This window comes from Stigmatopora nigra, chromosome 14 (genome assembly GCF_051989575.1).
Source record: "Stigmatopora nigra isolate UIUO_SnigA chromosome 14, RoL_Snig_1.1, whole genome shotgun sequence".
Classification (NCBI taxonomy): Eukaryota; Metazoa; Chordata; class Actinopteri; order Syngnathiformes; family Syngnathidae; genus Stigmatopora; species Stigmatopora nigra.
This window is the reverse complement of record NC_135521.1, coordinates 10,096,190-10,123,803: the sequence shown is the minus strand read 5'-3', so window position 1 is coordinate 10,123,803 and position 27,614 is coordinate 10,096,190. Positions and strand designations below refer to the sequence as shown.

The following is a 27,614-nucleotide window of genomic DNA, read 5'->3' as shown; positions in this document are numbered from 1 at the left end:
TTTATCTTCACAGGCAAAACCATAAAAAAAGTTTTAAATCCTATGAAACCCACACCAAAAGAAAATAAGGGTAATCATAGCTTTCATGTGTTGTTTGACTGAATCTCACAAAACTTAAGGAAGTAAAACAGATTACAATAGAAAAATTCACTATATCGAGGAAAACTCAGGCATGAGCTAATATGGCGATGGTTTACATTGGGATCTTTTTAAGATCAATTCACTTAGTACTGGATTACTCAAGCTTGTAAACTATGACAATGTTAATGTGCTATGATTCAAATACATGCATTAATGCAGAATTTCTCAGATTGTTACTATGAGTGTTTCTGCAAATGGTTGTGATTGGCAGACAAGCAATTCAGGGAACACCGCACCTCATGCCCAGTGTTATATGGAGAAGCTCCAGCACCCCTGGACCCTTTGTAAGGATAAGCAGTATGGAAAATCAATGGCTGAATAATAAGTGACAATACAGAATTTCTAGTAATGGTAAATCTACATCGCTAAGAACATGCATGCAGGTCTCAGTCTCATGCTCATCCAGACAGATGCTTGAGTTGAAAATTGGTTCAAGAAGCACAATGTGTGCCATGACATTGATGAAGGCAACAGCAGGGGCCACACACTCAACGTCCCATCTCCATGGTGCAACATATTAAAGTCTCATTTACTGACAAAAGACATTCTGGCCTGCTGTTAAGCCCACCAGAGTATCAACAAGAAGCGGCAGAAAGGCAGATGTCCTACCTCCACCTTAATCACGGCTAATATCAGCTATTTAGTTGAAGCTTTCGAAGAAACAACACTGAAATAAATTGAAGTGAGGTACATTTAATACACCAGTTCCCAACAGTTTTGTATCAGAAAAAATAAAACTGCAGAATGATCAGTACCAAGTACAAGTGTGGTACTTGGTTGGAAAGTTTTTTTTTCAGTTGCTGGCTGTATTATATGTGAAAAGTGAGAAAAGTCTAATGGAGAGAAACCTTTTCAAAAGAAGCCAAAATTTTTTACAGTGCAGTCAATGCTTTTTGGAGCTGTAGGCAGGGATAAATGAAATAGGTTGTCTCTTCATTGAAGGGGATTTTAACACATAAACATTCTAATCTGCTGTTACTTTGTTGTAAACAGGCGTGTTCAAGACTGCTTTGTCAAAGAGAGCGCTTTGTAATGCTGCTTCTTTTTACAATTCTAAATGGCAGTTGGTATATTTCTCATAGCATTTTCCAACCATGTCTATCTTTCCCTTACTTTCCAAAATACAAGATTTGCACATATTTGCATTCAGAAATATTGCTACAACATATACATCCTCAAGATATCATGACGTTAAGAAGAAGATATGACTGACACAATGCCTATTTTATCCTGTATCAGTAAAAAAAAAAAATCCCAAAACATTTCAATCATATTTTGCCATCTGTTTGTAAGAATGTTGCACTTCTGAGCGGTCTTCTGTGTATCACATAGAGGCTAATTCCCCATCAAAATATAGTAAGACTGCTGAATGCATTCATAGTGTGCAAAAAAAAGAAAAAAAAAAAAAAACGAGGATTATTTTATTAGTCATCATGTTTTAACACATAGCCAGTTTATTTATAGAAAGTACCACATGTTAAAACGCAGAAAATGGCCAATATAAAAGTGTTAAATTATTTTATGTGAGCCAATATTGATGACACCATAAGCCTCCTTATGTTATGTATTTAATAGCATATGCACCATTATTTCTACTTAAATCAAGACACCTTTTCCTGTTTCCCCCTGAAGTCCATAAACTCCATAGGTTTCTGTCTCTAATCAATCTGTCTGGTTGTTATTGAGTAGATTTAAGTGGGCATTTCCCCAGAGCACACATTGTGAATAGACATGATAAAAACGCTGGTGTAGTCACCAGGGGGCAATTCCAACAAGCAATTTAAGTTCGCTCTTCACATCTTTACCTGAGTTCTGAGTCGACCTCATCTAAACTTGAGAACTGTAATCATCCTGGGTCTGAACAGCTGATCTGAAATAGTTTAATCAAGTCTGAGTATGCTCATCTTAAGCCAAGGAACAATAAAAACACACCGTAATGGAACCACAATCTGCAGATTCATCAAGAAAACCATGTAGGCATCGGTGGTATGAAAATAGCAACCAATTTTCATTTATCTGTAATCTCAATGAAAAACTATGAAAGTATTTTACCTGAATACCATAATTATTGTCGGTATGCAAGGTATGTTTTGCCCAAGTTATGTCTAGACTTTTTATTCATACTAATTGACTTAACTACAATTAATTCAAAAGTAACTGAATTTTAACAGTCAAATAAATATGTGATTAATAATAAACACTTGCCTATTTACAAAGTTTGTGTCATTAATTTGGACACCAAAATGTAACTACATAGTAAACATTTGATTTTATATTTGCTGTTGGAATGTGCCAGAACAGCAGGCCAGGAGCAATGTCAAACAGCATGTTCTCTCTATTCCGCCAAGTGATGAATCTATTTGGTGGTATGACATCGACTTGGCCCAAGCCACCTGATCACGCGCCTACAGTAGCAGAAGAGTCGACTCTCTCCCTTGTACAGAGTGTGAACATTATAGAAGATACTTATTTTGAAGCAATCTTATCTGCAATCATGTCCTTTTGTTCATGACCCAGAACTCTTTACTTTGAGTAAGGAGGGGAATGTATTGGTAAATAAAACATTCCACTTGACCATAACGGACCAATACAGAGTGCACCACTGCGAACATTTCTCAATCTACCTGTCAATCTCTCATCGCAATCATCTTTTACATCTAAGCAGTACCTCACAATACTTAAACTGGCACAAAAACAACAGCCTAGGTGACATGACACTATCATTAATCCCAGTTTCCCTCAGATCAACTTCCATTCTAATGAATCCAAATAATATTAACCATAAGCATATACATATATCCTAAAACTGCCCGGCACTCAATTCAGAGTAAGGGGTAAAGAAATGAATAGGTATCTCAAGGGATTTACACCCTCGCTCTTATCAAGACCATTCGTTTTCAAATGCATGAGATGGAAGAGAAGACATGATGAGCTGGCCAAAAGAAAAACAGAGTTAACTAACTCAAATGCAGAGTTTTTCAAAGAGACTACGGGAGGGTCAGGACGGTACTCGGTTGATGAAGCAATTATCGCTGCTGGAGGAGGAGATCAGCTTGCTGAAGTGTGCCTGTGAAGTCTGGATGTCAGATGGAGCTTTCATGGTTAACACGATTTCGGCTGCTCATCCTCTCAGGCCTTCGGAGATCATTATGGAACTTGTGTTCACAGGACGACTATATATCTATAAAGGCTGTGCCTCTGCACCTTGGCAGTTCCTTAAATAATCGTGTCAATACTCATTCTTACTGTTCATGCGATGTCAATTAAACAGAATTGCTTTTGTGTGAGGCTATCTGACTTCTGCCGAGAATAAATTAGCTCCAATCTCAAACTTCCTCCATCGTTAGACTTGGTCGCTTGTGTGCAATATGTGCAGGTCATGTATTTCTTCAGTATTCAGTATATGTTCTAGTTTGTGTTTGGAACAAGCCATATAGTGCTTGTGAATTGAATAACTCCTTATAGAAAATTATTATAATGGCAAATTGTAAAGTGCAGACAGTCACAAGAATTCAGTGGCTTGGTACAGCCATCATTAAAACTATTTAACAGATATGGGAGAAGCATGTGATACAGGTGCAGCGAGAAAATATTACTGTTGTTTGTTTTCCCTGATTGAAAACATAATTAATGGGTGAAGCATTATTAGCTACAGGAAGAAAAAAACTAATTTCATTGAGATGATAACTATTTATCGCTTCAGAAACTCTTTTTAAAGTTATTCCCATAGTACTATATTAGTATAGTTTACAATATTCCAATAAATTATAATAAGTGTTGGTTCATTGACATTACAAGCCATAAAGAGCAGTAAAAAGCCTCTGGTGTAATGATAGTCCTTAAATTTGACAGTAACCCAGCTGAATCCAGCCTTGTTTTCCGATGCTATGAACTGGTTTGAAATAATGGCTGCCTGTCATAACAAGCCAAGTGAGACAGTGAAAATGGCATCTTTGTAGCAACCCACTTCGAGGATTGTCCACCCAGTCTGACAGATCCTTCTAGCTCCTCTTTTAGAGTGAAGCAACCGGGAATACATCAACCCACATCCCCGCGGCAGTTGCCAGTACCTGAGTTGCATTTTAAATGTATGGATTGTGGACATGCATTGACATATAGTTGAAAACTGGATTCCAAACATTTTTGTTCAAAATTTGCCTCAGGTAGAGAAAAAAAAGACTAATACATACATGCGGGAAAACATGGGTCACCTTAAGAAGGCAAAGCAGCTGTCAAAAATCGAGGAGTGGAGGACGGTAGCCACTCAAAGTGTATCTTTATCCAGCTAAAGTACATTTTACATGAAACAGTCTGCACTAAAAGGATTTTTTCAGTACTCAAGAGAATTAAATTGTGATATCAACAGATTTTACCATTTGAGCTGTTATGTTACACTGCAATACCTAATGGTGTTTTTGTTTTTTTTATCAAACAGCTGATCTGAAAAGTTATCATCTCAATTTAAACAGGAATGGTGACTAATTTCACCCAATCCAAGATCTCTTACACTTTATAAAATGATTTCTTGATTTTGAACTGGAACAATTTGTCTATGAATGTAAAGGTTCTTCTTAACTGTATTGTAAAAAGGTAATATTGAGAGCCTTGATTTCAAAGCTAAGTTACCACTTACATGTGCACCTACTGTCTAGGGTTGTGTTCTGACTAAAAACGCCCTTTGAATGCCCAATCATTTCTGATCTTTGAAAGCTAGTGCTCCCACCAAGAGCACCATCTAACATATTTCATGAGTGCCTCACAAGTGGGCAGTCTACTCTCTGCTCCACTTCAGATCTGTACTCAGTCCATTTTTGATGAAAGCACAGTCAACCTACAGAGAGCTGGGACAATTTGGAAAGAGCAGTTCATTTGTGATTTAGGATTTTATATTAGAAAGGTATATATTTTATTTTATTATTTCAAACTATGCAGAAACTAATCCACAGTTTACAACATCTATCTGAGATTTAGCTTTAACCATACAGGTCTAGCTAACATATATGTGGTCTAAATGTACTGCAAATTGGGCCTGTCTTGTAATACATCATTTTGCTACAGATCGCTTGGCTGACTGCCTTTTGAGTGCAGTATATAAGCCCCATTTGCCAATTATTGCAGTAGCCTGACAGGTTACCACACAAGGATAACATTTGTCTACACTGAACATTCATCTCACAAGATTTCAAAGAACACAATCATGTGATTTTCTTTCATCCGGCTATTTTGAATATGTTCGGAAGGATTCATTTAGACATTTGAAGAAGTCGTGGAACAGCAAAGGAAACGTTCAACCCCTGACAGTCCTCATTTAACATTTGGTGTAAGAGGGACTTGATCAAATCAGTAGGGCATGTCGTCTTTGGGTTAGTTGAATGCTTCCTACTTCTTAGTTCAAGCCATGTGTCAGAATGAGTGTGTGTGAATAAGACACACAAATCTTAAGCAGTACACAACATGACGCTTCGGCGCCCTACTGAGTAAATGGAAATTAGAAGTTGAGTTATGAAATAGAATACTTGCATTTTTAATGTTGAATTGACTGTTAACAAGTAAAATAGGGGAGGAGGATACATTGGTTGGATTTAACAACCACATAATGATGCGATTAAGTTTGAAGAAAAAGATTAATAGAGCAATATTGTTGCTAAGCATATTCATTATACTATTTTACAAAAAACAAAATGCCCATGTATAAGAACTGCATTTTTTAATGAGCTATTTTATATTTAATTAGCTATTGTTCAACTGTGGCAGATGAACTGTAACTGCCTATACTATGCTCTAAATACAATCATGTTATTGTCTTATTAAATGTATGTTTTTTAAATATTTTTCAAAATATTTCAAGTATATATTCTACAGTTATAGCAACTTTTGTGATCTTTTTAATCTTAGCTTGCAACATTAGTAGATACATCAGGAGCCCATTAACTTTTAACGTAAAAACTAGGCAATATTATAATAAATATAGAGATGAGAGTGAGACGACTGCTAAGCATGCTGTACATGCAGATTTTTCTAAGAGCTTCCACATTTATACTGAATATGTTATCCTGACGTGCAAGATTTTATTGAATGCATACCCTCGGTTCCCTAGTAAGATCCATGCACACATATTCTATACATATAAATAATGACAATATAAACCTAAAATCTAATTAATGCTTTAAGCGCGATAATCTTGAAGGTGTTTAACAAGATTAGCGTTTGCAAAATTTAACATTTTCAAATGCCAGGTGAAGGGGGTTTAAAATAAGTGTGTCAAAGAAAAATAATTTAAAAAAATAAACCTTGACGTACCAGAAACCTACCAAAAAAAAAAAAAACAGCAAAGAGTGCACCAATATCAATTAAAACTTTCTTGGAAATAAACCCAAAACAACAGGTAAGGACCCTAAAATGCAATTAAATTAACAAGAAATGACCTGACGTGCAGAGAAATGCACTTAAAGCAATTTCTGCAGAATGTTCATTTCCAAGTTTCCATATTTTTCAAATTAAATATTTTTCACAAGGTTTAGGTTCAGCTGTTTAGGTTTTATCTGCCAAATTATAACAACAATTGGGCTTTACTCTGCCCTCACTACAGGATAAATTATAACCCTCCAACCTTGTGACAGGGCCATCCATTTCCTCTGAGGCAAATCAATCCAACTCTATCTTCTCTGGATTTCCTTTGCCTTTTTTTGTTCCCACACCAGCTGTCTTTACCAATAATCAGCTTTCATGTCCAATAAATGAGCTCTTCTACGGCACCAAATGCCACCAATTTACCAAATAAATAGAAATGCATCAGGGTTGTTTTTACAAGGGCATATGGGTATACATGCAACGCAGAGGGACTGGGGACTGAGCAATAACGGCTTCTGTCGAAGCCAGTTGCATCACAGGGATGACACATCTGGAACATTTAACCTCAAGAAGAAAGGAGAATATCTGTGAAAATTTAATGATTCGAAAGCGAAATGTGGTGTTCAGGAAAAGTGATGTGAGAATACTTTATAACCTGAAACTTGTCATGGAAATGTCACTAGAACGTAAAGTTAAAAATACCAGTGAAACTGCACCAACTATGTCATATTCAATCGGAAACCACAGTTATAAAGAGTTATTTTCTTTTTTATGCAGATTTGTGGCATAGCTTGAATGGAAAAAAAATCTGTAATGGATCGTTTTCTTTGTGGATGACACAATTTGTCACCATTTATATCTTTAATTACCCTTTCATCTGTGTTTTGGGAGTTTGGGTTAAATATAGAGGAAATGCAAACTCTGCACAGGGGGAAAAAATCTTCAAATTATCATCTCTGAACTGTAATTGAGCTCGACAAACTAGTTTGTGGAGCAGTTAGGGAAAATCACATTGTTCTTCCCCACCAATAATTACAAGATCCCTTTTAAACTGCAAACCCCAATTCTAAATTTAGTGTTCAAGTACTAAAATGTCTGCAAATCAGTTTTTTTCTCTTGAGTGCTGACTTTCCCTTTCAATTCCAGGTGTTTTTTTGCTTATGTAAGTCACTTGCCTCTTCACAAATCACAAGCTCTGGCCCTCGTTGTCATGGTAACAAAAGTCATACTCTATGTTAGCCCAGTGGTAAAGAAAGGTGTGGCTCATTTTCATTAGATTGAACCACCCTGGTTAAATAGGCTGAAATCCATAAGGTTTGGGCTATTGGATACAAAGTGTCCAATCCTCCATAATTGGGCTATTTTGACAAAAGCAGTATTATTTTCTGCATGAACAGAAACATACAGATAATTGACTATTTTCAAAGCAAAAAACATATGGTCTAACATTGGTTAACAGCGTACATCATGTTTAATCTCTATATAGAAAGTGAATCAAAGCTTTCTTGAACAACCTCTACAGCTGTCAACAGCACACTGAACATTCAAGAGCATCTGTGTTTCTTCTGCCGCCATCAGTAAATAATGCACTCATGCGCATCTGCAGTCTGACTTAATATATAATTCACACCTTGTATGCAGGGAGACAAGTCTTGTCCCACTATACTCGAGAAAAAGAGGAAACACTACTAACCGCTAGAAGTGTTTCCCTTTTTCTCTGCTATTTCTTGTGCACTTTTCAGTCAGCAATTATTACAATGAACAAGAACTTGATGAATGGTTTGTTAATTCTCCCTAAAGACAATTATATATATTTTTTAGTCAACTATGCACAGTATATAAAGTCTGTGATTCCACCATCTCATTAAGATTAAGAGTTATATGTCATTGCAAGTGCAAAAATGCAAACACTATCGCACATTTGGTTTATGCTCCTCCTTTATTTCCATATTAAATGCAATGTGAGTTGCATGTTGGCCCAGACATGCATACAGATTACAGCTAAGGCTGAAGGTTATGTTTTACAGGTTGGCGGGGGCCTACACAGCCATCTTAATATCATTTCTCCTCTATCTGCATATCAAACTGAACAAACAAAGACTCTTCTTTGCCGTCCGCTGCCTCCCACTGCTGCCTCTGACAGCACATTATGTGGGTTTATGCAAATTTGTATCAATGTGTAGAGAATGTACATTACATACTATATTCCAATGAACACGTTGGGTTCGTAGTACTTCATTCTCAAATCTGTACAGACAAGATATGTTGTCAGTATCATGGACGACAAAACTGTGGATTCCTCACACAGTGTGGCTTTTTAATCTTTTTTTTTTTTTAACTGCAACTATTCCGCTGAGACAACCACATTAGCTTGATTACGGTTTTATCTGTGAAATGAATTCACAGAAATACAGCTGACTTGACATTATGTTGCAAATCCAATTTGGTATTGATTGACAGGACAAGATTCTCTAAGTTTATGGATTCTTGTAGTCTTTTAGCATATTACAGCATTATTTGCATTTTGTACAGCAAATAACAAGGAAGAACAAACCGCTAGAACTAATTAGTCAAGCAACACCGACTTCATCAATCGAAATTCCAGGTCTGAACGTAGTGACAATGACAATAGCATCCAGGAGGAAAGGCACATAGACAGCAAACATAAAACCGCCGGACCTCCCGATTCTTTGATCTATTAATGACATGTAATATTCATCCTCCAGGCTACTGAATGTTTTATTATAACTGCTAGTATGTGGACTGCATTACTAAGAACTGTAGCGGCAAGGTATCAGCAGAATGTTTAACATTTATCATGGTGTAGTAGCTGACCTTGGACGGTGCTCTCATACAGACAGCATTTTAGAAATCAAAGGAAATACAATTAGGATGATGGCATGTACTAAATGGGTTATGCATGATAAATATTTATATTTTCCTCCATGTACAAACAGGAATCTTGTCTTCATTAGTGACTACAATTCAGGTCCCTTAAATGCTCCTTGTGTTTGCACTAATAAATGCAAATGTACGAGTGGGGAAGCAACCTTAAATATGTGTAATTATATGCATATACATATATCATCATTGTGAATATTGATATTCTTTTTGCATTTGTATCATTGTTTTAACCTCTCATAATAGCTGGAGCATCTATCATGGGACTGCTGTGGTGAGGTGAGACAGTCCATGCTAGTAATTATTTAAAAGGATGACTTGCTATTAATGGGAAATTGCCTTACCTTTTGCATTATTTGAAGCAACTAGTTTGTTTTCTTTCCAATTAAGCATTAAGGCAAAGAGAAACAACCATCAACCATTATAGAAATGATAGAATAGCCAAATGGATATTGATTATACCAGAAAAATGCAGATAATGCTGCTTTCTTTTACTTTCTAATCCCTACCAGTGTATTTCCAGCTATTTTATTTTACTGATCCAAACCAATAAAGGCTCTATTTGCATGGATTTGGTGGAGGATTTTTAAAAAAAAAATTGGGTTCAGAGGAGCAATGCAAATACATCCTTTGAATAAACCAGGCTAGGTGATCTAAGAAAAGAAAAATGTGTAGGCAAATCAGTCTTATATACAGCATATAAATCAATATGCATTAAGGGATGACTACAAATATACTATACAAGCAAAATATAAATGTAATCGACGCAGAAAATGAAATTAGAACTGGGCAATCAGTAGTATTTTTGTATATATTGCCCGTTTACTGATTATTTTCATGTTTGTTTTTTGTTTTTTTCATATATATATGGAAGGACAGCCCAAGAATAATCCAGTGATATACCTTTTTATGTCATTGTGCATGTGTCTCCCATTGGTGCACTAAGCAGATAAATCTCATGTGGTGAAGATGTCTTCATGCCACGGTGCACTGACTGCTATGGTCCCATGTTTGTGACGGCACAAAGCCAAAGGCAAAGAGACTGAAGTGTGTCAGCCTTTGCAGCTGATAACATGGCCTCCATCACAGTGAAGTTGCTGGATAGTGTAGCTTTTGTGCTACGCTACTATTACGGTGGTGAAATTGGTGTCTGTGGTGATCTCCACCCCCAAATTTTGTGCCAGTGAGCAACTTCACAATCACATTTTAACATGTTGTACCCTAGTGAAGAGTTTTATTTTTATGCCATGTAATCTTTTATTCACCAACAGTATATTTATTGTGACTTTACAGGAGAGATTGCACCATTGTAAGAGATTTTTTTTTGGCTCCGTCTTCCTACAGCTATTTTCACAGAAGGATGCACTGACAGAATAAGCAAGAGCTCCTTTGGAGTCTCTTATCAACCTCCAACATCTGGCCAAGACTGATTGACTCTTGGAGAAGCTGCCTAAATTCCACTGCCTTTAAGCTGCATAATGCTTGCTTAACGGCATCCTTTTGCACAATAATAATTCCATCTTTTACATTGGTAAAGACCATTTCTATGATTTCTGAATAGCAGTGGTGGGTGGTGAGTTTGGTACGTAGGCCTTCAGCGGGGACTTAACTTATCCACCTTTTAATATCCTCCCTCACATTGCAAAATAATGTGGAAAAGGTTTACAAAAATACTGGCATTACATAAAGTTAATTGATTATGTGAACGGTCAAAGGTATTTAATGCACAGCTTTGGAGTTGAACTTGGGAAGTTAGACATAGGAGATAAAACGCAGCCAATATTTACAGAAAAAAAATAATTACTACTTCTGAAGATGCACAATACAGCGAACACTATGTAATGTTACTGAACACACAGTTTTATTTCTGTGAGCATACATTGTACCAAAAGAAGAATGAGACTCTGAGATATATACACCAGAAGTTACTTTAAGGGAAATAATGGTTCAAGGGAGTGAGCATCCACCTTCGGTCCATTGTTACAAACTTGAATTAACCTAAATTCTATTCAAACTACTTCAAAATTTCTCATGGCAGATTCAAAACAAAACTTAGAGATACCACATCCTTGATCCATACATACTTATCTTTGCCTGATAAAACCACACAGATAAAGGGAAATCAGACCAAGAACTGCTGCGTAAATTATGTGTACAACTACAGGTTGCCAACTGCAGGTCATCCAACAATAGACTACAACTCACAATGTTGAGAGCTACACAAAAAAACTATAGTATGAGCCAGATGGAGACTGTGCCAAGGTATGCATATTAAATCACACTAGTATAAAGTAGGTTAAAGAAAAGTAGAGTGCTAAATTGAACACATATTGGGCAAGGTTAATCACACAGATCATATGTAAAAGGGTATCCAAACATATTCAACTGCATTTAGGACACTGATTGTCTGAAAATGTAGTTACAAATCCAAACAATAGTCTTTTCTTGTCAACACATTTAGAAAATGTTAACTAAAATCTACTGGTTTAAGGAACTTGACCAGTGTTGCAAAACATGTACAATTATTCATTCAAAAGTACATGTTGAAGTATTTAATGTGTAAAATGACTATGCCTGAATCCTGGAATTGATTATTTAGTGTGTAATATATATTCCCCCTCCAAAATGGCCTCAGATTGTCAATGTATTTAAATAGATTAAGCCCACATTTGGATGATCGCCTTAAATGTCTTATACGATGGAATCATCACTGTTGACTGACAACATAAAGCTTCAATGTGTTGTTGCCTCTTTAGTTTTAAGGTGCCAAAGTCATTTGCAACAGACGGCTGCAGTTACCCAAACACCTGGTGATGTTGACAAATAATTATTTGCTAGGATTGTTCAAATCTGTTTCATTCTTATCAGCGTGTATTCCTCTTCTCATTTTAAGACACATCCCATATTCTCTATTTGACCCATGACCCTAAGTGTGAAAATCCTTATATTTATTAACCAATACAATGACAGTAATGATGATGTAATGTTTATTTTTATTTTTTTTTCATCGTCAGACACTTCTGCTGACCTATATATGGGATGCTAGTCTATTCCGGGACCTTAGACAGGACAGTGTGCAGTGAGTACTTGTCTCAAGTACACACTTCTAACTCATATATGTTCTCTACCAAGCAGAAGGGGTCATTTATGCTTTTAAGAGCCTATGCCTACCATTATTTATTATTTTTTAATATATATACAATTAACTGAGTACCTAAATCAATTTACAAGTCAGATCAAACATAAACTAGAGTATTTTTTCCCCTGCCTCGGTCGCATTACATTAAACGGATCATTTCATCTTTCACATCATGAAAGATTCTGTCGATTACATTCATTAACATTCATTATTTAGAGCAAACTCGTCGTAATTGCAACTTGAATATGGATACATCAATCATTGCTTTGTTGAAAAGTCTATGAAGTTGGGGGGAGTTATTGTTATTATAGTGTGCAGTTTTTTTCTCTGTTCGATTGAGGATGCCAAAACAGTTGATGTATTCAAATTTAAAATTATTTTTGAACAAAGTAGCTTTAAAAATCCAATATATTTGGACGAATGTATGTATGTATGATTTTGATTCTCACAGGAGCTGGTCAAATCTTAAAATTAATAGAAAAATATAAAGTAGCAGTCATTTTTTTGCTATACTTGTAAGGTATGGCCATGGATAAAAGAACATGTCTTCCTGAAGATCATGATTAATTTACAGCTAGTTATGTTTTAATGAGCTCAAGGTTAGAGGATAGCAAATTTTACACACGAGGAATACCTTATAATGTATATTACATTTCTTTTGGACCGCTTTCCTTTCATTCCTGCATTAACCATCATAATGATATGAATATTCATGCTCAGTGTGTTTGATTTCCAGTAGTGCATTTGGATATATTTACTTTTTTCTTGGAATCTGCTCAATTTTGAGAATCAAATCAATCATTTGATAATATAACATATTTCCTGCCACCCTTTTCTTTCTCAAATACAATACAAAAAACAAATATTTGCTTTTAAAGAGATTACATCAATCGTTTCAGCCAACAGTTCAAATAGGATTTGAGCGTCAAATTGATAATCCAATAATCCAGTGTTTTTCCCCCACAATTGCCACTTCTCAAAAATCTATTACATCACTATCTTGTCTCAATTACTCATACCCATGTTATGTCTAATTCATAATGCATATTTCCCCAAAATAAACCACTATAAACCAGTCATCTGAGGTAAACACCAGCCCCCCTGCAACCCAAATAACTACAAAATCTATATAAAATGAAACAGAGCCCACCAAAGTGGTGCCTTGCCTTTAACTTTGATGAAAAGACCCTACTAAAATGCTCAGAAAATGATGCAAACTACAACCAGGATCACTATCATTTGCAGAAAAGAGAAAAAGGAAAAAAAAGTGTTGCTGCAGGATGCAGCTGGAATGGTCACACTGGCATACGGCTAGCTATTGGCCACCAAAGATTGCAGTGCTTTCTATTGATTGGTCTAATACGGACAAGTGCGGGGGTTATTCGAGGCTGTCGTAAAGTAGCAGGTTGGTGCCTTTTATTTAATGTCACATCAAGTTTATCCAACATTGGTCCAATCAGATCCCCTCCACACTCTCTCTCTCTCGCTCTCTATCCCTCTATCCCTCCCCCCCTTTCTCTCTCCGTCGCTCTTTTTTTTTCTCTCTCGCGCACCTCAATGAACATTATTGGTGCACTGTGAGCGACCATCATCTGTCCGCCGGATTCCCATCTTTAGCTTTTCCTGACCATATGCATTTGCTCATCTTCTTCCTAAGGAGTTGAGCAGAGGTTGGAGGTGGCCAAAATGGCACAAAGCCTGGCGCTGTTGCTACTGGCGCTCATCGAAACGGCATCAACGGGATTTCCTAATCAGATTAATATCGGTAAGTGATTTTTTTTTCTTTTACACAGCGCCGAATTGTGTGCAGATGCAGGACTTTTATTTTAACCGTAAAATAAACGCGGTGGAGATAAACCGAAGTTAGTCTTCAAAATGCTGCAGAATTGTTTACTCGGATTAAAAGAAAGCATGTGCATTAAAAAAGACGTGCGTTTAAATCGGTGCTAAAAAAACGGACATCGCTATTAAAAGATAGAGTTATAATGTGAAATGCATGGTGTTTTTTACTCATAAGAAGCTAAAAGTAAGGCGATTGATGTAATGGTGGGGTTGTCACTCATCTTGGCAGGGGGTCTCTTCATGCGCTCCACGGTGCAGGAGCACAGCGCCTTCAGGTTTGCGGTGCAACTCTACAACACCAACCAAAACACCACCGAGAAGCCTTTTCACCTCAACTACAACGTGGACAACTTGGAGTCATCCAACAGCTTTTCGGTCACCCACGCGTGTGAGTGGATCTCCATTACCGCAATACGTGCGCACTCAGCGTTAAGAAATGGATTTAACTCATTCACTGCAAATTGACAGCAACGCACACACACCCCATTTAATACAATTGGTCTTATATGCATCGAATTAGCAGGTTTCAATGACAATGACAGCAATAAACGTCTAATTCTTTTCAACTTGATTAAGAAAAAAATGCAATCACAGCAATTTGTTCCATGAGAAAGTGTTGCTTCAACAAAAAGCCTATTTTGACGTTTTGCATTTTGTACAGCAAATAATAAGGAATAACAATCCACTAGAACTAATTAGACAAGCAATGGCGACTTCATCAATCAAGATTTCAGGTCTGAATGAAGTGACAATGACAATAACATCCAGCAGCAAAGCGCATATACAGCAAACATGATCAAACCTCATCACCAATTTTAAATTAGTAAAACCATGTGAAAGAAAGTTTCCATGTGCTAAAAAAACTTGTTGAATTTTCCATTAAAGTTCTCATCGCCAGAGTTATACCGATAGAAAAATGCAAAAATTATAGATTTTGCATCAAATTAACAGCAAAAAGAACTAAAATTGAACAGTTATTTTGCATAAAATGACTGCAAAAAGCATGTATGCATAACTGTCTTATGTAATAGTGTCTACTTTCTTGTTCCCACGACCCCCTTCCCACCTGGGGTTTAAACTCATGCCATCACTTCTGGGCGCTAATAACACAGTCCACTTAAATTCTCACGCAATAATATTTAAATTACAATCTACCAGTTGCTCAGCGGTTAGCACGTTTGACTGCCAAAGTCACACTGTGGGTCCGAATCCAAGAAAACGGGAAGGAAAAAGATACATCTTAATATCATTGTCACAAACAGCAACATATCATTCTTACAAGGATAATTTTCAGTTTCTAAAAACAGTCTGTGTGTTTTACATTTAATAGTAAAATTCTGGCAACCACAACTGCCAGTATCGTACTGTATTTTTGCTACAGTTTAGATTTGGTGTCATAAATGGAAAGTTGACAAAGTTGATGAGTGGCTAATGTAAAAATAGCTCATTTTTAGAATAAATCTGATTTGTCTATTGCATTCAAAGGCACCCGATGAGTTAAATGTATTCATTACTCATTATTTTAAACACGTGTTTGAGACTGATGGAATTTTGCAAACATTTCACTGGCATATTAAATAAATGACCCTGTCAACACTGAACAATCACTAACCCTAGAAAAGAAACATAATGTCAAGCATTTACAGACTTTAGATGTTGACTCCTGACCATATAATTGATTTAGAAAAGGGTTAAGATGACTCACCACACATCAAACAATAGACAACGGCATGCATTGCCTTGCTCTAAGTATCTTTATGGCTCCTTTTATTGGTCATATACTGCATGGTGCAGAGCTGACAAATAAGCTCCCCCTTTTGAATTGTAATTAGTAGACAGAGAGCAGATGAATGAGGAAGGAATGGAGTTGAGACTGACATTTGGGGATGTCATTTGAAAAGATGAGGCAAGTGAATAGAGCTGCTTGTCGGAGCCAAAATGCCTCACCCGCTTCTCATCCCACTAACCCCTGTGCTGCATGGTCATAATGGCCCCTCTGAGTCTACGCCTGCTCCATCGTCTCACTCCCCTCTGTGTTATAGAGCATCTCCCCAGCATTGCAGAGTCAGCTCATTAGCACCCAGCTCTCATAGCACCTCACTGTGCTGTCATTGGGCGAAAGGAAGGGAGAAAAAAAATCTATAGCTCCCCTCCATGACCGGCAAACGAGTTGATCTGCAGAGGAGGTGGGCCAAAAAGCGGTGAGGGAGATGAAGTAGAGCATCGTATCGGAAGCAGCCGGGCTGCAAGGACCCAAAAAAAACAAGGCTTCCGTAAAAAACAATAAGCAAATGAGTGTGAATAAATAATAGATAGGACCATGCAATTTCACGCATGTTGAAGAGGAATAGAAGCATAGGAGGGGGAAAGAAAGCTTGATATCAGAATCTAATTAAACTCCGGGCCCGACTGAGCTTTGGTGAGAGGAAGGGGATCCTGCGGGAGCCGTGGCCCCATTTCTTTTTTTTTTGCTGCCACGTTGAAGCTTTTCCATCAAGAGAACTGTCTCAAGATGGCCTTAAACTTCATACATAACAAGACTGTGAAGTTTGACAAACTACATTTAAAGGGTTGTATCTGTCAGATGAACAAAACACAAATGGCAAGATGACTAATAAATATCTTCTCTTTAAATAAGAGCTAACAAGGCATTTACACTATAAAACTCTCATTTAAGCTGTTTTACTACAAAACTGTCTGACTTGGAAGAGAATTCAGTCTGCATAATGGGATTTAAACTGTCAAAAATATAATGCATAATGCTCAGTTGCGTATATCCCCTTATGGTGGTATTATTACTTGCTGGGATGTCATGAAAAGCTTTTGGATATGTGCCGATTGAGACATGCAGTAAATAGATGTTGGTAGTCATGATTTCCCTACCTGCTTTACACTTCTATAGGTTGCTTCTTTGGATCATGCAGCATTATAGGCATACTTGACAAGTAAACAACATTGGCGCAATTGCGCAAGGGGCTCAACTGACTCCTACAGGGGTGAGGACTGAAAAGAGTACACTAAAATATAAAGAAAAAGCACCTTTTTTGATCAAAATTACTCAATGTGTCTGATATAAGGTCAAGCAATTGACATGGTGCATATAGTGAAATGCAGTTGATTTTTAAGTTAGTCATTTGATTTGTATACAGAGGTATTCATGTTCGGTCAATGCTTCGCATATAAAATAGAGTTTCCTCTACCTAACTAAACATAATTGATAAGTAAAGAATATTGACAAAGAGCATTCAAACTACTGGAAACTGGAATATGAGGACGTATAAAAATAGAAGGAATAATAACAACTATAAGTTCACTGCACTTCCAAATTCCAAGTTCGTATTTATTTACTTTCCTTCAGTTGCTGATAAAGTTAGTTTAGTGTGCACTTGTGAATTATTCCACTTTCTACAAGACACTTGTTTTTATTTGCAGCCATCATTCATTGAAAGATCAATGTGTGTCATTTATATTAGATACAACTTAAAGTAGTTTTTTTTTTTTTGCTACATGATAACAATAACAAAAAATATATCACACATTACCAAGAGTAGAAAGCAGAGCGCAGATGGATTCTAAGCAAAAGCAATAACAATTGCCGGCACCCCAACAGCAAGCCAATATTAGAAAATGTTGCATCCAAATGTGATGCAACATAAACTTAAGCAAATCATGATGACATGAAAAATTGAAGAATAGCTGCAATCAATTCTGTGAACCATATCATGCTGAGGTATGTTTGGGAGGAATTCTCAAATTGACTTGTTGTTGTTGTCTGTGCTTCCACAATTGAAGCCTTGTAAAACATGAAATAAAACTTCAAGTCAAGTTCACAGCATGTCTACAAAAAGAGTTTAGTAAAGTTTCTCCTATTTGAATTATTTATTGCCTGCATACTGATTTTGGTGTTTTCTATTTGAATTCCAATCATATCCTGTCAAAAACTATGGAATAATCCCTTTGGATATTCAAATTCAGTCCGATAATCAGTACGCTTCCAACCTCAATACACACAGGAGTTTTGTTTCTGTTTGGAAGAACATTCCAAAAGCATTTGAGATTGATTCTACTAAGACAATGAAAGAACAATGAAGTAAATCAGGCCATTAAATGAGATTCATCTGTAGACAAGAAGGGCCTGGGAGGCTGACTGTTGAGTTTTTACATTTGTCAGCGTTTGTTGTGCGAGCTGTCACAGTTATTTACTGGAATGTTCAAACTTCCTCTGTCATCAATAGCACCCCTTGCATGACTCAGACTTTTTTATGAGCAACACGACAAAGTACATTTAATTTTCATGAGGTAGCAATCCAATCAAATACTTTCGAAAAAAAGAGGCGTTTATGCGGATTTGGGAAGTTAATCCCTTTTGAGGCAGGCGTTACAATTCAATCGATAAAAAATGTAGCACATCCTTTCAACCCAACATAATAGAGACTTACATACTAAGTTAAATCAAACTTTGCTTTTCTGAGAAGAAATATTGTAATTCACAGGTATAATAAAGGTGGCGTTTTAAGACAATTTCCTTTCAAGTGGGCTGAAAGCCTTTTGACATTAATTGAATTAGTAACCACCGGCAAACAAATATATAGCTGCAGTTATCCTAAAGGCTCAGCTTTTGTAGCACAGCTCTACAGTTTGCTTTGGTCGAAAGTCTCAATGCTTTGAAGCGACATCAGAAATTGGGAAATGTGTAATTACCAGCGCAGGTTCTATAATAGCTGCGGAAGCTGGGAGTCGGTCCGGGATAGCTCACAGAGAAGAAAAGAGGTGTTCAAAGCAAAGAGGGAGCAGTTTGAAGAAAGCAGAGCGGACAGCATTAATGTTCCTGATGGTCACGCCTAGCCAATTTAATGACCCTCACCATCCTTTTTTCCTCCTGTTTACTCGTCTTCTTCCTCATTTTTACCTGAGGCGGAAAGAATAGCGAGGCCTTCTTTAACCTTTCCTTGACGCGCTTTTTACTCGATTACTGGCTTTGTATTCTTTCAACCGCCAAGCCTGAAATGTTTGGCTTTTGAAGCTAATCTTAATTTTTCTCATTGAAAAAAATACCCTTCTGGTCTGCTGCCTTTCAATCATTTAGTGCATGTTTTAAATGCACTTTGGGGGGGAATATTGAACCTTAAAAAACATGCATTTTAGTTATATTGGCTCAAACAAAGTTGCTGCAGGAAAACAACAGTGCAGGTATGCTGACATAAGTTGCTGCAAATGTATTGATAGTGGGGGGGGGGGGGGGGGGAACACAATGCAATGGTTCATTTTAAACAAAGAGATGAAAGTGGTTAACTTAGCTCGGAGATGTTCTTACTGCAGTATTGCTACGAGCAATGCGCCTCAGAATTATTTATTAATATTGCTGCATTCATCTCGGGTGTTTTGCTGGTCGCACAATATGTTTTCAGGATGATCTATAGTAATGATAAGTAAGAAATATCCTCTAGATAAAAAAAATAATCATCTTGGGTATGTAGTATAGGATCCAGTAGTTGGGGAAGCCAATAAAAAAAAATGAAATACAAAAATAGAACTTACATGAGGAACAATTGTCCTACAGCAGTTTTCAGCTTTGTAATGCGATGACTATTGGAACATTAGGAGAGTAATGAATATTCAGTGTGGCCTGTACCCATATTTCTTCCTGATAATGACGTAAAACATAAAACAATATACTAGCAAAAGGCATCCACCCAGCCAGAGTCAAACCCAGAAAATCCAACCACGAGTGCAAAGTGCTGTGCTCTAATCATAATTGTTAAAGTTAAGTCTTATAAGAAAACACATAAAAGAGCAAGAAACCAACACAATAATTCAGGGAATTTCATTTCAAATCCACATTAAACCTACCATAGAGTATATGATAAAATATTATGTTGCATGATTTTGCATAGTGCTTGTTGCAGTGTAAATAGATGGTTAACATATCATTGGAAAACATGACCCCTCCCCCAATTTGTATCCTGACAAGAAACCCGCTGTGGTCAACACAAGCCTCTCATGTGATTGTTGTAGTGCCACTTTTCTCTGTGGGCTGTAACTCAATTTGAAAGGTGTGACCAAAGAAGCATGGCAGGGAAAAAAAGAAAGGGTGTTGGGTAGGGAAGGACATCAGATGTCTTTACAGTGTGGGTGGATGTTGATGAGGACTACAGACGGAGAAAGGAGGAGAATGTGAAAGACTGAGCAGGGAGAGGGCCAAGCAATCCCAGTTCAGCTGTGGAGGCACAGATGGAGGTTTGTTTATGGACACACATGCGGACTTGTGCATATGCAAGTTTGCGACTGGACATAAGCGCAGAAATGCATTATCATGTGCGGAGAATGCACTTGGCAGTGCTGCAGAGATGGGACTGTATAGCAAAAGTATGCAGTGCAGCGCATAATCTGTACAAACCGTTATAACAATCCAGTTTGTTATGGAATATAATTCTTTAAACAAAACGATGCAAAGATGCACTTGCTGGATATCGTAATGTCAAATAGTGTAGTTATGAATACAAATGCCTCAACCATTGTCTTTTCTATGGCACAGTGTAGCCATTTTCTATACCATTTGTTCTCACTAATGTGATCTGAAGCATATCACAATGTGACTCACACACTCACATAAACTTTGCTCAACATGAAACGTAAGGGAAGAAGTCAGTCTACCTGCGAAAATACACTAAAGCATAAGCTGAACATTAGCACTGGACTAAGCACTTCACTACTACACTGCTATGGCACACTAAATAATGTAAATGTACAATTGGGAATCCTTTCTAGAAATATTAAGATAATAAATGGTTGCGGAGGTTTGTAAAAAAATATTGGGGACTTACCATGAAGGCGGATGTTTTGACAGCTTTTGTTTTGGATCTCATTAGTCTGTAGAATGTTGTGGCTTTCTTGAAATGCCTGTGAATAGAAAGGATAAAGAACTGATAAGCTAAAAGCAAGTATTCATGGCTATAGCATGACTGTATGGTAGTTTCAACAAAAAAATTGCATTTATTATTGTAAAAGATGATCATATTTTTGGTAACAGTGCTGTGTCAAGAGTGAATATATAGTCCACACAGATCATATGTTTCGTGTATGCATGTTTTTAACTGGTAAATTCATCTAATTCTCAACTGGCTCTTAATTTTAACAGCAAAAAAAACCTAATAAACACATTAAACAATTGATATTTACTTATTTGTAGAAACATTTAAAGTATTAGGTAATTAGTATGAATAAAATAACATCATCTTGTGAATCATTAAACAGCACGCATTTTTCTATTCAACAAAAAAAAGTTAAATGCTGTTTCAACAAGAGATAAATAAAACAGTGGGCATCCAAGTGTTTTTATTGAACAGCAATGAGTTTTTACTTGCAAGCTATGTCTTTTAATAGGACTGAAAATGTTGTCACGTGGAAGCTCATGAATGCACCTGCTAAAGAATGATAAATGTTTCATTTGTCTTGAATAAATTGGCTGTAAGAAGAGCAAATTAACTAAATATATTCTCAGAGGCTCACTACTGTTGCAGCATTTTTATTTCACTGAAAGTTATTGTGAAGTAGCCGAAATGGGAAGCAACCTTCCTTGGTACATTTTAAAGCAATGGACCCTTGTCCTCTTTCCAACAGTTTTCCCACCATCTGTCTTGTCTCTTTTACACACCTGGACTCATTGTATAAATCGTAAAAAAATAATATATAAATAGATATATTTGCAGAGGAAATAAAGTATGTTTAACCATGCCAACATGTAATTTAAACAACATTTTCACTAAAAGCATGAAGTCAATGCTTATGATTAGGTGGTTATGTATTTTTCTTTCTAGAAATATGAATAAATGTGGCCCTTGGAAAAGCAGAGCCACATTGTTTTATTCTTCAACATATCATTTATGACATTAAAAGCCAGCCTGAGTCCTGAACCAAACCTTCTACTAAATCATAGTATTGTAATACCATGACAACCGTAATGATGCGTGACAATGCGCTATACAATGGAGCACCGTGACAGTGCAGTAAAATCAAAGGTGAACTTCACATCTGTAATACGACAGTTTGATGGCCAGGTACTCTCAAGGGCCTTGTGAAGTTGTTGGCCGTCAGATGACTGGCGCTGTAGCGAATGAGGTGCGAAGGGCAAGGTCCCTCTGAGGATATTGACAAAACAGTTCAAACTAAAGAGAAGGTGAAGCCTAAAGAAAGGACGATATCAATTCAGTTGCGCGTTACACTACCATAAGAATAAGAGCCGACAGACAACTCGTAATGCCAAGAACTTCACCCCAGTGAAGTATTGCTTGAGTCCTTGAATCTCTTGCACTGTTAGATTTGACCACTTAAACCTTGTTCATAAAACCCATACAGCAAATGTTGCACAATGTGAAACTAAAAGGGGAAACATTATTTTAAGCTCAATTCCAGGTGACATACTGTATATAATTCTAAAGCAAAGCTGCAATGAGATTCTGGAAAGAAAAACATTACAAAAAAGACCGAAAGGCATATTCAACAAAATGCATTTTTAATGAAACTATCAAAAGAGCCTTTTCACGTCAACCTAAAGAGAAGAGTTTTCCGTCTGGGTGCTGTTTGTCTTTGATTCATCACCCTGGCAGATGCTGTTTGGTAGCACAACAGCTTCGCTCACTCAATGCTGTTTGCTTTAGATCTCCACATATCCTCCACAAGTACGGTGCGAAAGGCTATGTTGGAACTATGAATGTGCTGTGAGCTAAGAAACCTTTGAACCACAGCTAATGTCACATATTTACAATGATAGCTTTAATAATCTCCCCACACTGCAGTCGTAAATCTTTAGTTGCTTGTGCTCAGAGTGAGAGGTCGTTGAGGTCTTTGAATTTCTTATTGATTTCCTTTAGCTATCTGCTCAATTTTGTAGGCCTGATGTGATAAAGTGCGAAGGAGAAGAGGGATTAAGTTAAAATGATTGTGGATAGTCTGTCATGACACAATGGTGATATCATCACCCAAAGACTTCAAAGTCGAGTTAACATACGGGGTCTTGTGTACTATGGTAACACAACATATACTTTTACAAAAGGTGATTTAGAAAGTTAATGTGTTCAAGCATGTTACCTATTATATACATACAATGATTTCAATTCAATGCTACGATAAATCACAATGAGTCAAATAATCAAGGGTCACCAATTGTTGTTGGGATTCTATCATTACCCAAAAGTCCTCTGTTCTTACATTGGTTTATAAATAATACACATTTGAAGTTCCGATACACTATGAGAGCCCATCTATGCCCTCCACCTTCCAAATAAAAGGCTGCTTTATGAACTATATGTCAACAACAACAGAACAAGTAGAGGTTCCATTATTGAAGATAATATCAGTGCTCCTTTGTAATGAAGAAGAGGGTCGGCCGGGCTGACCAGTGAGAAACAATCTGAGCAGATATCTTTCGATTCCTATGAGGTGTAAATAATAAACAAGATAAAAAAATTGTGATAACAACATACATGTAGGGATGCACATGTTTTAACATAATCAACAAAGGAGAGGAGGTGTTGACGCTTTTTTAAACAATTCATTATCAGTGCATAAGGGAATAAGGGATTTGTCTGCTTGCAGCGTGTTGCTTTTTTTGATTTTTATTCTTTTTATATGGAAAGAAAATAGGAAAACATATTGTTTGTTACAGATTATTATTATTATAAGTTGTTTTTCTTATTTTTGAGTATTTAAATTCTCAAAACGTCATAAAGAAAGTTTCACAAAGTCCCAAAACATTTGACTTTCACTGCACACAACATAATACCAACCAAAGACAATTAACACGTTTCCGTTTTATCTATTAAGGATTATTCAAATAATTCATCCGTAATTGGTCACTGTATTTTGCTCCTTATGTGTGGGGTAGCAGGAAAATTGTAATCCCAACATCATCAGAAATGGCAAAGACTCCAAACAGCAATGTGTTGGATAAGCAATATCAACAGTACACACTCTCTCATCTTTGTAAATATTGGATCACAGTTTCTTCCACATCCACATTCCTGGCAAGTACCAAAGGAGACGGTAGCTAGCAGAACAGTGCCAAACCTGAATGTCTGTGCAGAAACGAGGGCTCCATCAGAACTGATTGCTTCTGACAGTCTATAGTCGCCGGGCCACTGAAGCGGCATAACCTTGTGAAACTAGTGGAGGGGCATTCTAGAATCCCACTCAAGAAGAGAGCATATTCCTCACAGTGATTGAGCAATAGTAGAAGAAGAAAAAAGATGAGATGTACTCTGGGTATCCTTTGTGTTTAGTATTGAAGACAAGGTATCTAATCAGAATTATTATGTTGAGGAGCATCTCTGGAGACAAGGTTGCATTTACAGACAGTTACCAGGGATGATGATTGGTGGGTGTGGCAGAATGAAGTGCTGTTGACACATCAACATTAAAACTTTCTGTGGGCATAAGACAAACATGATCTTGGGAAATTGAATGGTGGTAAATATTTATAGGGAAAACAATTATAATCCATAAATATTCTAGAAACTGATTGAGGGATAAAAAGCAAGTGAATTTGCTATCTTGTGCTCACTGACAATATTTTTTTTATGCCTCTTTGCAGGCTAATCAAAGACTACTTCGTTATGTGCTGCACATAAAAGATTGTTGTGAACTGAAAAATCCTGAATAATAGTGCCAGATATAGACCCAACTTTTTTTGAACATGCAGTAGAGGATGAAACAAATTTAATTATTGAAGTGATGAATGGATGAGAGTCAAAGGGGAATGTGAACAGTTCCCACTTAATTGATCTCAATTCATTTCGTTAAGAGGAGACACAAGTGCTTGTTGTTAAACATGCCTTGTTTTGATTTGTTGTATAATGTACCAGAAAATATTTCACAATATTGATATATTGCGGTAGCGAAGATATTTGCTAAAATTAGAGATTTGATCCAAATTTGCATTAGAAAGTGTACGCAGATCAAGATTTCTGATCTCTTGTATAGTGTCTGTTGGTATTGTTGGGTGTGAATGGAGGGAAGGTTTTTAATGTGATCCGACTGTTGTGGTAGTGTTTTAGCTTTACATGGTTCTTACCGCAATTCTGTCCTCGGCGCTCACAATCCCCATGAGTGAGAATTAAGTGAACATGATGTGCCCGCTCAACCATGACCCTGCTCTGTTTTTTCCCTTCAATGATTAAGTCGCAGAGTGCTGTTGCCATTTCACACATGGCTACGTAAAACCTGTAGGCGGTTGCTCCCGGCCCGCGGACCTCATATGTGAGTCCAGCCACTGTCTGATGAAATATTCAAGTGTTCTATCATCAACCATTGGCTACTCCCCAACTCATCTCCTAATGTCCTTCTTTAGCCTTGTATTATGCCAGTGTCATAGTTTTGGTTTCTGGTGTCATGCAAATACAAATCAGGAAGGCAACTTTATCTGGGCTCATGACAGATTTCTAATCCTTTGCAGCTGCAGTATGAAAGGCCTGTTTGGAGTGAATCCATTCCCCAATACCCGGCGGAAAGTGACGCTTAGATATGGCCTGGGCAGTGTTAGAATATGACGAAAAAGGACATGCGACACTTCAGTGGCTTAGTTGTGCGTCAGAGGGAGATGATGTCGGTGAGAGGATGTGACTCGGAAGTGACTAGCTGCAATATTAGCAAATGCGTATATGTAAATATCTAAATCAGGGGCTTCAATATAGTATCTAGAGACCACTGGAAATCGAATCTAGATGAGTGGGAGCTATATCGATTAAAACGTTTTGGAAAGACAAGTACGTACACATGTAATGTCAACATTGATTAAGTTTTTTTTCAGAACATGAATAACATTAAGCTACTGTTATGGTTTAGAATTTAAACCATAACAGTAGCTTTTAATAGGATCCTACCATTAGATGTTCGGATCCTATTAACAATGGGTAAAAGAAAAAGGAACAAATCTGAATTATTTTCATTTAACCATGAACTGTGCCAGGTCCATATCATTTTCTGTATAAGAAAATTGAGCATCTTGATACCCTGTAAACTAAGCATTCACTATGAATGCCCCGGAATATTTGACCACAACCATATTTCCGTGATATCAATGTGGCATGAGTTTGGCCTGAATCAGTTTTTTTTAAACTGTTGGGGTACTGCTTGAGAGTTGGTGTAATGTATTTTTTGTAGATGCCATTTTTCTTATTTTGTGAACCGACAAAGTATTATTGAAAGGTGAAGCATGGTTCATGGCAGAGATGGACTGAATGCAAAAATGCGTACGAATGTTCTCGTTTGATTTGTGGCTTCCCAAAGAAAAAAAAAAACTTTCACATTGTGCTATGACAGTGAATAGCGGGGACACGTATTCTTTCCTCAGTATACTGTGCATGCACCATGAAGGGCACAGCACCGACTTCCTATCTTAAAAAAAACAACATATATCTGCCCCCGCCTATTGCTATACTGCCAGTCCCATTAGGCACTTGATGCACAACCAAGCATGAGTTTGAAAATAGCTCTCAAGAGGCACGAAGGTTGAGGAAGCCATTGGAAATTTTACACCCACTTTCAGGGATTTAGATGCCACTTTGGCCTGTACCTCAACAACATATCGGGACGTAAGGAAGTTCCCATTACCCTTTGGCCATTTAGTGATGCGGACATTTAATCAATTTTGATGAAAGTACAAAAGTCAATGAGAAGTCATATAGGTAAAAAAAAAGTTACATTTCTTATGATAAGGAACATTTAGAATTAAACTATTCCAGCAAAGTTAATTCAAGCATAACACTATATTTCACAATAAAATCATTTTTTTATTTAACACCCTTACTTTAAACTGTAAATAGTTAGTGTGGATTTATTGGATCCCTGTAATCAATTAAGATACTACTTACGCATGATATAAATTGGCCATTTTTGTTATTACAATATATATTTGTCTGTAATACAACTGAATGTAGGAGGTGTAATACGTAACCCGTATTTCAGTTTTATTGATGATTCCTGCTCAAGCGCCTGGCCGTGTCATGGCTGTAATACTAATTCCCCACCACCCTATTTGTGTTATGAATAAAACATCATTATAATCTATATATAGGAAACAGCATAAAAGCGAATCACAGCTGTAATGCTACCCACCAAAAAATGTATTTTTTTTATTTGTGTGTTAAAGTCAAACAAGCAATGTACTGTTTATTTTAGTTTTATCTGCTCACATAAAATAAGCCATTTTACAATAAAAGTGTAATATATATAGCATATTAAATTT

At 36.9% G+C, this 27,614-nt stretch overlaps 2 protein-coding genes across 11 annotated transcripts in view; one reads left to right on the top strand and one right to left on the bottom strand.

Annotated features, from left to right (window-relative positions):
* LOC144207146 (uncharacterized) overlaps positions 1 to 27,614 on the bottom strand; it is a 163,922-nt gene that overhangs the window by 43,082 nt on the left and 93,226 nt on the right. For all 5 annotated transcript variants that reach the window (XR_013328584.1, XR_013328585.1, XM_077732415.1 and 2 more), the window contains one exon: positions 21,199 to 21,274. The gene's annotated coding sequence lies outside the window, so the exon portion shown is untranslated. The remainder of the gene's footprint in view (positions 1 to 21,198; positions 21,275 to 27,614) is intronic.
* gria3b (glutamate receptor, ionotropic, AMPA 3b) overlaps positions 14,003 to 27,614 on the top strand; it is a 63,675-nt gene continuing 50,063 nt past the window's right edge. For 2 of the 6 annotated variants that reach the window (XR_013328583.1, XM_077732401.1), the window contains exons 1-2: positions 14,004 to 14,297; positions 14,604 to 14,762. Coding sequence is in view for 5 of the 6 variants with exons in the window: in XM_077732401.1 (XP_077588527.1) it covers positions 14,219 to 14,297; positions 14,604 to 14,762 (238 nt within the window). In the remaining variant the exon portion in view is untranslated. Of the gene's footprint in view, positions 14,298 to 14,603; positions 14,763 to 27,614 lie in introns of all 6 variants that reach the window. The other 4 variants (XM_077732398.1, XM_077732397.1, XM_077732400.1 and 1 more) reach the window with 3 other exon arrangements.